At 37.0% G+C, this 14762-nt stretch overlaps 1 protein-coding gene across 5 annotated transcripts in view; it reads right to left on the bottom strand.

Moving 5' to 3' along the window:
• The window catches only part of POLQ (DNA polymerase theta), a 108852-nt gene that overhangs the window by 58482 nt on the left and 35608 nt on the right, over window positions 1-14762 (bottom strand). For all 5 annotated transcript variants that reach the window (XM_043874401.1, XM_043874400.1, XM_043874399.1 and 2 more), the window contains 4 exons: window positions 14416-14558; window positions 6003-6196; window positions 4686-4810; window positions 3185-3428 (listed from right to left, as the gene is read on the bottom strand). In XM_043874401.1, coding sequence (XP_043730336.1) covers window positions 3185-3428; window positions 4686-4810; window positions 6003-6196; window positions 14416-14558 — 706 coding nt within the window. The remainder of the gene's footprint in view (window positions 1-3184; window positions 3429-4685; window positions 4811-6002; window positions 6197-14415; window positions 14559-14762) is intronic.

Raw genomic sequence — 14762 nt, 5'->3', positions numbered from 1 at the left:
CATTGTGCCAAAACTATACAAAGTATTGACTCTTGAGTAAGTCTCACAGCTAAGGAAGACCACCTGACATCTGGTCCCATACAACACAGAAAACAAAACAATGAGTAAGAAAAGTCATTGACATCAATGTCTACTGCTTTCACCCAGACACCAGATTCAAGTCTTGCTTTAGCAAAACATGAAACCCTTTCTCCTTTTCTTTCCTAATTTCACTCTGACATTGGCCTGGAAAGATTAACATCCTCATCTGTATCTCCCAAGCCATTACTAAGAAGAGAGAACCTTTAGTATTCAGGATGGAAGATTCTCTTTCCACATGCACTAAAAACCTGACTGGTAAATTTACCTGAACAGGTAAATGCAACAATCCTGTGAATGAATCTATTATCAGTACTTGCTTAATAGGAATGGTTGTGCCCCAACAGGTCTTGTCTTTGTCTGTGGTGGTTATCATTCTTCTTGGGTCTATGAATGCCTATATGGCTCCTATATGAGCCTACATGGCTCATATGGAATATGCCTCTTAGGTTTTCTAACTGTGACCCATAACTGTTCTAGAAAAGGCTTAACAGGAGGCATTCACAATTCAAAAACTGCTTCCTTTGGCAGGGCCCTACTTCCCTGATTAGAAGTTAAAACAAAGAAGAATATGATCAGGAACAGTTCCTCAACTCTTAGGGAACACTGCAGATTCTATTGCAAAAGCACTAGCTATCCAACAAAAATACTTAGACTCTCTGGCTCTTGATAATAAGACGGCTCTTAATAAACTTTTAGCTGAACAGGGAAGTGTCTATGCTATGACCAACACTAACACTGTACCTGGATTGACACTTCTGGTGAAGTTGAAACTTAATTATGTGAGATCACTAAGTCACTTGGCAGCAACTCATTCAATAGGGTCTTTGGTTTGGGTCTTGGGGACTATGGCTCTGACGCACACTCCAAACACTGGGAGTTATCCTATTTATAGTTATCATAAACACCAATGCATTAGATCCTCTCAAAAGTTTTAAATGATTTTTAAATTTTGTTTTAAACTGAATTTAGTTTTTAACAACTTCCTCTGTCAGTGAGGCTGAGGGGTAACAGACTAGTGAGACTGCAACTTGGCTGGACCCTTCTGAAGAGCAATCTGGAATCCAATAGAGCTATATATATGTACTTACCTTCTGAAATCTCATGTCTAGGAATTTACTCTGAAGAAATGTCATCAACAATATGAAAATAAACATGCACAAGGTAATTCACTGCAGATTGCTGGTAATGGTAAACTATCTGAGACAATCTGAATGCTGGATGGGTTTTCCAAGCACTGAAAGGGAGACCAATCTCCAGATACATTAGTTTCTATTCAGAAAATTAACATTAGTACAACACTGTATCTAATCTACACACCTTATTTAAATTTTGCCAATTGTTCCAATTATGTTCCTTTTCTAATTCAATCTAGAGTAAGGTGGTACATTTGGTTGTCATGCCTCTTTAGCCTGCTTTAATTAGAATCAGCTCCTCAGTCTTTGTTTTTATAACTTGATGTTTTTGAAAAGTCCAGGCCAAATAGTTTGTAGAATGTCTCCCAATTAAGGTTTGCCTGATGTTTCCCTACAGTTAAATTCAAGGAAGACATTTCTGATAAGAATATTCCAGGAATAATGTGTCTTTTCCAGTGTGTCCCATGAGGAGGCAGATAATATTGATGTGTCCTATTACTACGTGTCACTAATTTTGATCAATGATGACTTTGGGCTTTCAGAAGAGGCATAGTCACGGCAATAACAGCCTTAACATAATGAAGAGATTTCAAAATGTGTTTACAACTTTTTTCTGATTAAATTTTTAAAAATGTGTACTGCTTTCAGATGACTTCCTGAAAGGGTTAAGGGTGATATTTGGTATGTTGTTACCACAGAGATACTCCCACAGACAAATTTTTTCACCTCAGGTCTTTTATTACATATTTCTAAGCAAGTATGAATGTATTCAAAGATTCTGTGAAAATCACAGGCTCCAGAGGAGATCAACACCTTTATAAGTAGGTTTTAAAGCATACTCTATGTAGGTTTTAGCCAGAGGCACACCCATAGTGACAAAACGGCACACCAGTAGATAGTCTATATCTATAGATCTGGGGGTCACAGGGAATGGCCCTGCCCCCACTAGGCACTGTCTTAGTGGGGACTCCATGGTGGGCCTCCCACTGCAGCAGTCCTCTCCTCGGGTTGCACGTGCTCAAGACTCCGGGCCATTTCATCCTTCAAAATCTAGATAGAGGCAGCTATACCACTATAGCTGGTTGCAGGGCACGTTGCACCAGGGCCAGCTTGCAAGAACCAAACCTGCATTGCTGCCGGATACACAGAATAAAGCCCATGATGTGAAGTGGCACTGGGCAGTGAGACCTTTCCTTTGATTATGCGCCCCCATCCCTTCCCACATGTTACAAGTTTCAGAGCCTGTGTCAAGGTTCTTAAATAAGAGCATCTGCACTTAAAATGAGTGGGAGGAAAGAAGCATTGAACTGGAAATGAGATTAATGCTCTAATTTAGAACAAATTAAAACCTGAAAATAAAACTGTAAACACTTGAAAGTGCCTAAATAGCTACAGAATCTGGCTGAGATTCCATATAACAAAGAGTTCAAAGAACAGTGGTTGAGAAAATAACCTATTCCTTGATAATATCCTTAGGCCAGCCCATTCAATGAATTAGTTTTAAACACACACATACACACACATATATGTCAAAGAGTCCTCTTCTCATAAACTGGTTTTGAGGGACTAGGGTTCCAAAGAATATTCAAGAAGAGTAAATATTAAAGTGTTCTTGCCTGAAGGAAAATCTAAAATGAGTCCTGGATATAGACTGAGAACTAAAATCCATCAAAGCAGAAAGCGTTGGTAACTTAACTTTACTTAGTCTTTCTAGGAGAAAGTTATGATACTTTTAAAAGTGCCTTTAAAGTCATAAAATATATTTTAAATATATATACACAAAAAAGTAATCCTCGAGGGGGGAAAAGTAGCCAGATTTTCTTCCACTGATACCAAATATGGCATGATATTATCTAAGAGAAAAACACGCTTTAACATCTGAGCCACCAGGGAAGTCCAACAAATTATCTACTACTTACAAATCAGCCTGTTTCATTTAATAACCTATGTAGACGAGGGGATTTTCTTACCTTTTAAAAGGTGCAGCATTCTTCAGAACACTTTCCACCTCAGCAACATCTGCTCTAGCAAGATCAGCCACAGTAAGAAAACCAGATGCATAGAGGAATCTGGCCCGCTGTGCATTAAGTAATGATACCCGGACCAGGTCACACAGCTCCCTTTGGATGCCAAATGTAAGACGCTTCTGAAATTGGGAAAGTAGTAGCTCCATGTTGTGCCAGCCCAGGCGGTTGGAAAACACTGTAATCATCCCTAGAATATTCATGGAATAATTATTGAATTAAAAATTTTTTCTAGACCAATTCTCCATTTCTTGAGAGGTAGTTTTGTTTCACTCTTTTTTTTCCCTATAGAACTATAAAGTTTATGGCCCAAAGTGTAAATTAATAGTAGAGTAGACCGATATCAAGGGCCTAGCTAGTTGGCTAGACACATTAACTATTATCTCGTTTATTCTTAATCATAAATTTATATCCAAAAATATTGAGGCAGAGCACATAAAAACAAAACAAACAAAAGCCCTCACTAGTTCATTCCTCTCTTTCTCCCTCTCACTCTTCCTTATTTTAAGGAAGAAAGTACTCTGGCTTCCACCTAGAGAAAACAAGAGAACTAATTTAAATTGTCAAGTGCTAAGAGGACTATTTCCAAAGGGTAAGGGTCCCATTGATATTTTCTTAAAAAATAAAAAAGTTGCCCAGCTTGATAGCTATACTCTCGTAAAATAAAGAGGCCAGAGCAGCCAAGTGTCAAATCATTAAGAAAATCACTCCCCTATGAGAACATTAATTCTAGAGGTAATCCGAGATCTTTGATGCCAGTGAGTTAAAGATAAGCCTCTCCCTTCTCACTCCCCTCTCTCAGCATCTTTCCCTCAGTACTCCCTCACATATACACACACCTTCACAATGAAACTTATAAATACAGTCTCCAGTAGCCCAGGATTGCCTTCCTAATGGCTTATGGATTTCGTAGTAAAATCAGATATAGAACTTCCCTTGTTTGCCTACCTTAGAAAAAAATGAACTTAATTTTATTAATGAAAACCAGTATTTCCTTAGAGAAGAGATAATATTTAGAACAGTGAGATAGAAATCCAGAAATCCCTCTTCATTTGCCATCCTCTGCAATAACAAGTATTAATCAGTAACTTGAAAAAAGCAAGACAAGTGAGAATTATGTCTACTTCTTCTTTCAAGACCCCTACCCCAGAAAAAGAAAAAGAAAACAGAAAGAAGAAAGATGGTCAGCAGGTTGCTAACAGATAGAAAGGGACCAAGATACAGACACTCAGCTAGCTGCCAGTCTTCTGTAGCAGGGTCACTGAGCCCAGAGGAGTCACTGCTGTAGGTGTTCTGATGACGACAGGGACTATACAAAATTATGGTTTGACATGATCGCATCACTTTTAGAGAAGCCTACAGTAAAATGGAATTTGAAAAAAGTGATCTTAACTTGACCTCAAACCACAGAGTCTTAAACAAATGTGGGAATGCTTATTTAACTGACCTGCATAAACAGCAGCTGACTGTTGTAATGACTGAATCTGTCCACGATTGCATCCATATTTCTGATTAATTTCCTTTAAGGGAACTTCACTGATTAAATCTAATAGCACAAGACTGGTAAAAAACCTGGAAAGTAAATTACCAAAAGTACAGTAAGAGGTCACTTACGTTTACTATGAAAGCACAATATAGATTCTGAGAAATAAGAAAGAACCAAAAAAAGATAAGAAAGGGTTTACACCTCTGAGAAAGAGAGAAGATTCTTAATAGGATATAGCATTAGTGGACAAAGAGCTCAATGGTTGTAAAAGTAAATTCTAACAAATGTTGGCACTATAGCAAAAAACTAATATCTGTATAACAAAAAAAATTCTTCCATATTTCAATACTACTAACTAACTTTAAGAAATGAGTCTTAGTTCAAGAAAGGTGATGGCACAAATATTTTTTTTAAAGAATGCTTGATACACAATTATATCATTGAATCATGTTTCAACCAAAATTTGGTTATAAAAAACCAAATCAATTGCCTTTTGATGTGAAAAGCAATGGTGCCACAAATCATCCAAGTATATTTGGATTATATGTATTTGTATATAATCCTTACAAAATTTACACTTGAGTATGACGTAAATAGGAGAAGGCAATGGCACCCCACTCCAGAACTCTTGCCTAGAAATTCCCATGGACGGAGGAGCCTGGTAGGCTGCAGTCCATGGGGTCGCTAAGAGTCGGACACAACTGAGCGACTTCACTTTCACTTTTCACTTTCATGCACTGGAGAAGGAAATGGCAACCCACTCCAGTGTTCTTGCCTGGAGAATCCCTGGGACGGGGGAGCCTGGTGGGCTGCCGTCTGTGGGGTTGCACAGAGTCGGACACGACTGAAGTGACTTAGCAGCAGCAGCAGCATGACATAAATAATATGAAACTATTGCTTTAAGAGAAGCAATTTTATTGTATTTCAAAAAAGCTAAAGCCTATGTAATTTCTCCACCTGAAATCTTTCAAATGGCTCTACTCTACTGGTAATGAATCACTTCTAAGGGTAATACAAACCATATCCTTAAATGAAGCCACACTAAGTTGGCAGTTTTGATTCACATCTTCTTTATCGGAAGAAGTAATTAAATGTTCTACTTTAAAAAGTCTCAATATACAGTAGCTTCTTATAAGCTACAAAGAAGAAACTAAAATATCAATAAATTTAGTAAATACAAGAAGTTGAAAATTTTACTATATTCAGGCAAAACTGGCCATCTGCTGTATAGCCAATACTGTGTTAAAAACAGAATAGTCCAGGCTCCTTGATATTTACCTTTTATGGATGGCCACTTGTCGGTGCTGTCTCTCAGTTCTGGCTACTAAATTTCCTTTCACACAGCGAGCCAAGAACCCTTCTTCAACTCCTACTAGCTCTGCCACCCGTTTCATAGAAGCTGGCAACTTCTCCCATAAACAGAAAAATCGATACCAATCAATAGTAGTCCAATCCTCAAACACAGGTGTAACCTAAAGGAAAGAAACATCATTCATTACTTAAAATTACTGCATTACAAAAGGGACAAAATTGTGGATGTGAACTTCATATTAAAAACAAAAGCCTCAATATTTGGATTTCTAAATATGATAATGTCTCATTAAACTTCATTTAATCACAAGCAACTCACAGATGAGAAAAACACTAATAGCAGCCACCCAAAAAAGGAATAAGAATATAGATATACAAGAATAATGTTTCTCTTTGTCATGGAATTAAGCTAGTATAAATTTTTAAACTGTATATGCTAACCACTTGAGAATTACTAGGAAAATAACTTCAAAAAATATAGAGAAAAATTAATTAAAGAAGTTTAAAAGTTATATACAAAAGTGTCTGCTAAACTCAAAGAAACCAGTAAAAAGACAAGAGAACAAAAGAAGACATGAGACACAGAAAATAGACAAAATGTGGAAGATGTAAATCCAACTACACGAACAGTAACATTAAATATGAATGGGTTAAATAACCTATCAAAGATAGAGACTGACAGACTGGATTAAAGAAAACAACACAGAATCCAACTATATGCTGTCTGTAAGAGACACATTACAGATTCAAAAATACAAATAGGTCAAAAGTCACATATGGATGTGACAGTTGGACCATAAAGAAGGCTGAGTGCCAAAGAATTGACGCTTTTGAAATGTGGTGCTGGAGAATACTCTTCAGAGTCTCTGGGAGTCAAGGAGATCAAACCAGTCAATCCTAAAGGAAATCAACCCTTAATGTTCATTGGAAGGACTGATACTAAAGTAGAAGTTCCAATACTTTAACTACCTGAATTCCAAGAGCCGCCTCATTGTAAAAGTATCTAATGCTGAGAAAGACTGAAGGCAAGAGAAGGGGGTGACAGAGGATGAGATGGCTAGACGGCATCATCAACTCTCTGGACGAGCCTGAGCAACCTCCAGGAGATGATAAACGTCAGGGAAGTCAGACACGCTGCAGTCCATGGGGTCGCAGAGTTGGACATGACTGAGAGACTGAATATCACCACCCATACAATGACTACTATTCTGCATTAAAGAACTTAAGTACTGATACATGATAAAACATGGAAGAATCTTGAAAACATTATGCTAAGTGAAAGAAAGCAGCTGTAAAGGATAACATATTATATAATTCTATTTATTGAATAAGAACAGAATAGAAAGCCTACAGAAAAACAGAATGTACACTAATGGTTTCTCAGGGGTAGGGGAGAATGAGAAGGTTGAAAGAAAATGTGGAGTGACTGCTAATAAGTACAGGGTTTCTTTCTGGGGTGATGAAAATATTATGCAATTAGATGCTAATGACTGAACAACTCTGTGAACATACTAAAAATTATTGACCTGTACACATTAAATGATATACTATGTGAACTGTATTGCAACAAAGCTATTTTCAAAAAAATTCAAATTCTCTATGAGAAAATTTTCAGAACACTCTTGAAAGCCCCAACATAGACTCAAAGAAACATCTCTTTTCACGAGTAAGACCAATCAAATAAAAAAGAAGGATGTCAATCAGTTCTCCTCCATGTTAACGTATAAATTTAACAATGTCAATGAAAATACCAAGTTAATACTAAGCATTATACTAAAAGGTAAGCAAGCAAGAATAGGTATGAACATCAGAAAAGAACAGTGAAACTAACCCTACTAGATAATACAATAAAAGCTTTTAATTAAAACAAAGGTAGTAGTGTACATATTAGTAAAATTGGTCTATTGTCAGGTCAACAAATGAAATAAAAATATACCCAACAACAAATGGAAATTAGAAATGTATCTAAATACAAATGCATACTAGAACATAAAAACTGGGGGGGAAAAAGTTAAATGAAAGCAGAAGAAAATTTTTCAGTCATTGTGTATAAATCAAACCTTTTTAATAAATTAAGATGTGACTACAGATAGCCATTATAAAAAAGATAAAACTGAAGAACCATATATTAGAATAAACTTTAAATGGAACATAGCTCAAAAGAGAGAGACTAGAATCATATAATTATTTGAAGAAAATGTGAGAGGATACCTTCATAATCCCAGAGCAAGCAAATAATTTCTCACTGACTCTAAGGTTCAAAATTCAACTATATATTTTAAAATGCTATACAAAATACACAATAAACAAAATCAAAAGCTGAGTGAAAAACTAGGAGAAAAGTATTTACATCACAAAGAACTACTCTCTTAGTATATATAAAAGAACTCTTAAAACTTAAGAAAAAGACCAAAAACACGATAGAAAAATGTGCAAAAGACACAGACAATTCATAGAAAATAAAACCATACTGCCTTAAATATACAGAAAAAAAAGTTCAAATTTATCCATAATAAAAATGCAAAAAGTATACGCAAAACAGAAAAGCTTAAAAAAAATATAAAAGCTTGACAATATACCTTTTTTCATGAGGCTGCAGAAAAACAACCACCTCATATAGCACTGGTAAAATTGGAATTGCAATTTTGCAAAACCAAAATCACATGTCTTTACACTTAATTCAGCAATCATACTTCTTGGATTCTTTCCTAAAGATACACCTCCATCAAAACTACAATATTATGCACCAAAGTTATTCACTGCAGCATCATTTGCCATACCAGAATATTGGCAACAATTCAAATATTCATCAGAGGAACTGACTGAATAAACAATGGTATATCCACATACACAATGGAGTTATACAGATATAAAAAGAATAAAAGTCTTCATGAACTGATAAAGAGTGCTTTCCAAGATATACTGTTAAAGGGGAAAAACAGGTAGAAAGTAATGTATATAGCATGCATGTGTGCTCAGTCACTCAGTCGTATCCAACTCTTTGTGACTACATGGACTGTAACCCACCAGGCGCCTCTGTCCACGGAACTTTCTAGGCAAGAACACTGGAGTGGGTTGTCATTTTCTACTCCAAGGGATCTTCCCGACCCAGGGATCAAATTCAAGTCTCTTGCATCTCCCACACTGTCAGGCAGATTCTTCACCACTGCGCCTCCTGGCAGGCCTCTTGCATTAAATCTAATTTTCATGGAAGTAAACTGGAAGTCTGACCCTAGAGCTCATAATCATAACCACTGTACAGTAAGTGAGACTTATTTTTAAGGCCATGCCAGATAACTGGTAAGACCAGCTTTGAGATTCTTCTTAGCCACATTCTCAGGCACAGAACTTTGATCATATGAAGTACACATGTGAAGCAGAAGTACACACATTCACTAGAAGGAGGAAAAATGGCCCTGTCCAGACATTTCTCCTAGTGCTCACCCCTATACAGTGTTTTTATTGAAATACATTTCTTGATAAGCCTTCCTAATTCTTAACAATAATTTCAGATTTACCCCCCACTCACTTGCCTATCAAAACACACATATTTGCTCCTTCCCTCCTCCCAGCTTTATTGAGGTAATTAACAAATGAAATCAAATATATTTATTTAAAGGGTACAATAATATGATTAGATATATGTATTCAGAGTGAAATGACTACCACAATCAGGTGATTAGCACATCTATTACCTCACATAGTTACACTGTGTGTGTGTATGGTGAGATTCTCTCTGTAAGCAAATCCAAGTATACAATACAGTATGACTAGCTATAATCACTATGCTAGCTATAATCACTATGCTGTATATTAAATTCCCAGAACTTACTCATCTTACACAGGCATACCTTAGGGATCCTATAGGTTCATTCTAAAACATCGTGATAAAACAATTATCACAATCAAGTGAGCCACACAAGTTTTTTGGTTTCCCAGTGCATATAAGAGGAGTCTCTTAAGTATGCAATAGGATTATGTCTAATAAAATCCAAGCACACACTTTAATTTAGAAGTAATTCTGGGGACTTTCCCTGTGTTAGTGGATGGGAATCCGCCTTGCCAGTTCAGGGAACAAAGGTTCAATCCCCAGTCCAGGAAGAGTCAACATGCCACAGAAAAGCAAAGCCCATGCGTCACAACTACTGGGACCATGTGCTGCAACTACTGGAGCCTGCAGGCTCCACGGCCTGTGAGCCACGATCAATGAGCCCCTGTGCTGCAACCACTGGAGCCCGTGTGCCTAGAACCTGTGCTCCACAAGAGACGCCACTGCAGTGAGAAGCCCGTGCACACAACTAGAGAGCAGTTCCCACTCTCCACAGCTAGAGAAAGCCCACACGCAGCAACAAAGACCCAATGCAACTAAAATAAATAAATTATTTTTTAAAAAATTGTTTTTAATTTTAAAAAACAAAAATAATGCTGGGACTTCCCTGGTGTTCCAGTGGTTAAAACTCTGCATCAATGCAGGGGGCCCAGGTTCAATCCCTGGTCAGGGAACTAGATTCCATGTGCCACAACTAAGACCCAGCAAGGCCAAGTAAATATTTTTTCAAAATAATAATGCTGTTAGGGAATTCTCTGGTAGTCCAGTGAAGTGACTTGGATGCCATGCTCTCATTGCTGAGGACAGGTGTTTGGTCCCTGGTTGAAGACAAGCCAAAAACATATGGCCAAAAATAAATAAATAAAAAATTTTTAATTAAAAAATAAAAACAATGCTGTTAGAAAAATGGCACCAAGAGACTTATTCAATGTAAGGTTACCACAAACCTTCCATTTCTAAAAAAGAAATCCAGTATCTATAAAGCACAATAAAACAAAGCAACACACAATAAAATAAGGAAGTATGCCTATAACTGAAAGACTATACCTTTTGACCAACATCTCCCCATGTTGCCCAAACCCAGCCCCTGGCAAGTACCATTCCACTTTGTTTCTGAGTTCAACTTTTCCACATTCCACATGGGTGAAACCATACAAAGTTTATCTTCCTCTGTCTGGTTTATTACATTTAGCACAAGGCCCACCAGGTTAATCCATGTTGTCACAAATGGAAAAGTTTCCTTTTTTTTAATAGATAAATGATGTTCCATTGTATACACAGCTTTAACTTTCTATTTTATGCTGATAACTTTGATTCTATACAAAAACTCTGTATTTTTACTTCTCCATCCCCTCTCATTTAATGGAGGTTATATTATAATTATAATACATTTTATGTATCCATTAGCAAATTATAATTGTTTTCAATGTTTGTCTTTAACTTTTGTATAAGTTATTTGCAAATTACCATTATATTCTGAATTCTGAATCTGATTATAAATTTACCTTTACCAGTTGAGTTTTATACATTCATGTTTTATGTTGTTAAACAGCATCCTTTCATTTCAGTGTAAAGAACTTCCTTTAGCATTTCTTATAAATGCATGTCAGGGATGATGAATTTCTTCAGCTTCTGTCTGTCTGAGAATATCTTTATCTTACCTTCATTTCGGAAAAACAGCTTGCTAGGTAGAGTACTCTTAGTTGGCAGTTTTCTTCTTTCAATATTTTGATACATCCTAACAATCTCTCTGCAAAGTTTCTGCTGAGAAATCTGATAGCCTTATGAGGTTTGCTTGTACTTAACAACAGTCTTTTCTCCTGTCGCTTTCAAAATTCTCATCTTTGACTTTTGACAGTTTGATGTATCGAGATGAAGTCCTTTTGGGGTTGTACCTGTTTGAGGTTCTCTTGGCTCCATGTCCATATCTATCTCCATATTTGGGATATTTTTAGCCATTATTTCTTTAAATAGACTTTCTGTCATTTTCTCTCCCTCCTCCATCTTGGATTTCAATAATATATATGATGGTGTCCGATAAGTCTTGTGGGGTTTTTTCACTCTATTCTTTCTAGCCAACCCCCCACAACACCCCTTCCTCTGGATGTATAATTTCAAATGACCTATCTGAATTCACTGATTCTTTCTTCTGCTTTATCAAGTCTGCTTTTGAAGCTCTCTATTGAATTTTACAGATCACTCATTGTATTCTTCAGCTCTGGGATTTCTGGGTTTGGGGGGCTTAGTGGGGTGGGGGCTTTTGTAAAACGGTTTCTATTTCTTTGTTGAACTTTTCATTCTGTTCATGTATTGACTTCTTAATTTTGTTCAGTTGCCTATTTGTGTTTTCTTTAATGAAGTTAACTGAATTTCATTAAAAGGATTATTCTGAATTCTAGGTCAGTCAGTTCATAGACCTCTTTTAAGTTTGGTTACTGAAGTTTTTATTAATTTATTAATTTCTTTGGTGATGGTGGTGGTGTCATGTTTCCCTTATTCTTCACTATGCTTGCATGTTGATGTTGGTGTTGGTGTCTGTGCATTTGAGGAAGTGGTCACTTCTTCCAATCTTCATGTTTGCTATGCCAGTGGAAGACTTTCACTAGTTAGACTAGTCTGGGGAAAGAGTCAGCTGGTAGAATTCATAAGGGAACAGCAGGGCCTCTGAGCTGCCTGGTCGGGTGAAACTGCTAGCCTGGTTACATGGACAGGCATGACCCACGACTGTGCTCGCACAGTCAGGCAGGCTGGCTGAGCTCTGAGGTTGGGCAGGGCTGCTTCTGGGTTCTCTGGTCAAGCAGGAACGAAGTGTACTCCCTGGCTATTTGGTGCATTCGCTGGATTCCGTGTTCAGGTACAGGCAGAGACTGTGCTTCACAGTTGGGTGGGCCCAAAGGATGAACTCTGTATTCATGCAGGATTCCAGGCTATATTCCAGAGTCAGGCTCCCTGGTCAGGCAAGGCTGCAGGCAGGCTCTGCAGCTGGCAGGGCTGCTGGCTTGGCTCCCTCTCTTTTTTTTTTAATTAAAGTTTTTATTATAACTTTTTATTAAGAGCTCATAAATCACATTCTTAATCTGACTCTGTTACTACATTTTCCCTCTATGAATTCCCCCCAGATATTTTTTTATTCTTATAAAAAAAGAATAAAATTTTTTTGTTGTTAAAAAAATAAAATTTATAAGTATATACATTGAGAATTATGCACAGGCTAGGGATGCCAGCTGGGCAGAACTGCTCGCCCTGCTTCCCAGTCAAATGGGGACATCATTCTGATGCCACAGAGAATGGAATCATTTGATGGTCTTTCTGATTAAGAGAGAGATGCAGTACCACTGCCATGATCCAAATACCAGTCACTGTGAGCTCCATCTGTTTCTTTGTTCCTAGCTGACCGCTGCTGGTCTAGCTAACCTTGCCAATTCCCCTAGGTTTCTCTGTGAGGCAAGACAGAAGTGACCTTCCCAAGGAATGTTTCAGAATGCTGAGGAAACTGGATGCCAACCTTGACTCTCTTTTTCCCACTAGAGAAACCATGGATTCCCCAGTGAGGCACTGTGCTTACTTGAAGGAGGGGCAACACAGTCAAAGTGAAACCACTGCTATTAGCATTCTACCGTGGCTTCTCTCAGTTTTAGCACTCTAAGAGAGTGTTTTAACCTCACCACCAGGTTCTAGGATTTTTAGAAAGTGTTCTTGACTGTGAATAGTTGCTAATTCATATTTTTGATGAGGACTAGAGTCAGAGATCTCTTTTACAACCATCTTGCCTACATCACTCCCCACATCTACTCTTAACTGCAAAATTAAGTCTTTCCAGTCAGGTTCTTGCCAGAGAATATGACCTCAAACTGTATTTTATCCAATTATTATAAAAAATCCTTGCCATAAGAAATAATATTTATAAAAGATTATCTACTGTAAACAAGCTCTTAAAATTCTTCATTGCATTTATTATAAATACTTTATCAAAAATGTAAGTCCCATAGTGTGATTTTTAGGACTACATTTATCTTAAGCAATAAAATGCAATACTTCTAATTTGTTTTGTTTTTGATCTTATTAATATTAAGACTAACCAGCTTTACTGTTTGCTACAGTTGCTAGACAGCCCAGAATCAATGTTGGGCACAACAATTGTACATGACTTACTGGTGTTCTTGTTTATGTACCAATCTTTGCTTGAGTTTTACATTATGATCTTATCCTTAATTTCCAGATATCTCATTACCCTTTGCTGTGTTCTTACAAACTGTCTAATACATGTTTTTAATAAATCACCTCAAATCCCTTTGAAAGAAAGCTGGAAAAAATACACAAGTAGGCAAGCAGATTTAAAAGGTCACTAGAACATTTAGCTTATTACTTTTCGTCTTACTTCGTCTTACTTATTACAATTCGTCTCATTTCACCTCTATTCCCACCAGTACTATCCTAGTCAAGGAAAGCAGACAATATATTCCCTTAGTGTATTTTTGATGTTCAGGATTCTTTATAGGTATTTTCTCCCCATTTTCACAAAGATAATAATGAAGAAAACACAGAACTTACCAGATAAACAATATGCAGATCATTCTCTAAAACAAAGCCCTTCATTGCTCTTTGTAGGTCAGCAAAAATATCTAAAGTATCAACTGGAGAAAGTGAAGAAGAAAGAGTTGCCGAACCAAGGTGTGTTGGATGATATATATTTCCTGGTTTGGGAGTGGGGGTAGGGAAATAATGGATCAAATGTTAAAAATAAAACAAAATATTGTCTTTTGGCATTCTGTAATTAATCTTTCAGGCTCTGATCAATTTTACAAACAGAATCCAATGCATGGATATTTATCAGCAGGCTCTACGCTACTTGTCTGATGTGGCTGAACACAGCACTGATTTACTTAAAATGAGTTGAC

This window comes from Cervus elaphus, chromosome 19, assembly GCF_910594005.1.
Source record: "Cervus elaphus chromosome 19, mCerEla1.1, whole genome shotgun sequence".
Classification (NCBI taxonomy): Eukaryota; Metazoa; Chordata; class Mammalia; order Artiodactyla; family Cervidae; genus Cervus; species Cervus elaphus.
This window is presented reverse-complemented; position numbering and strand designations above follow the sequence as displayed.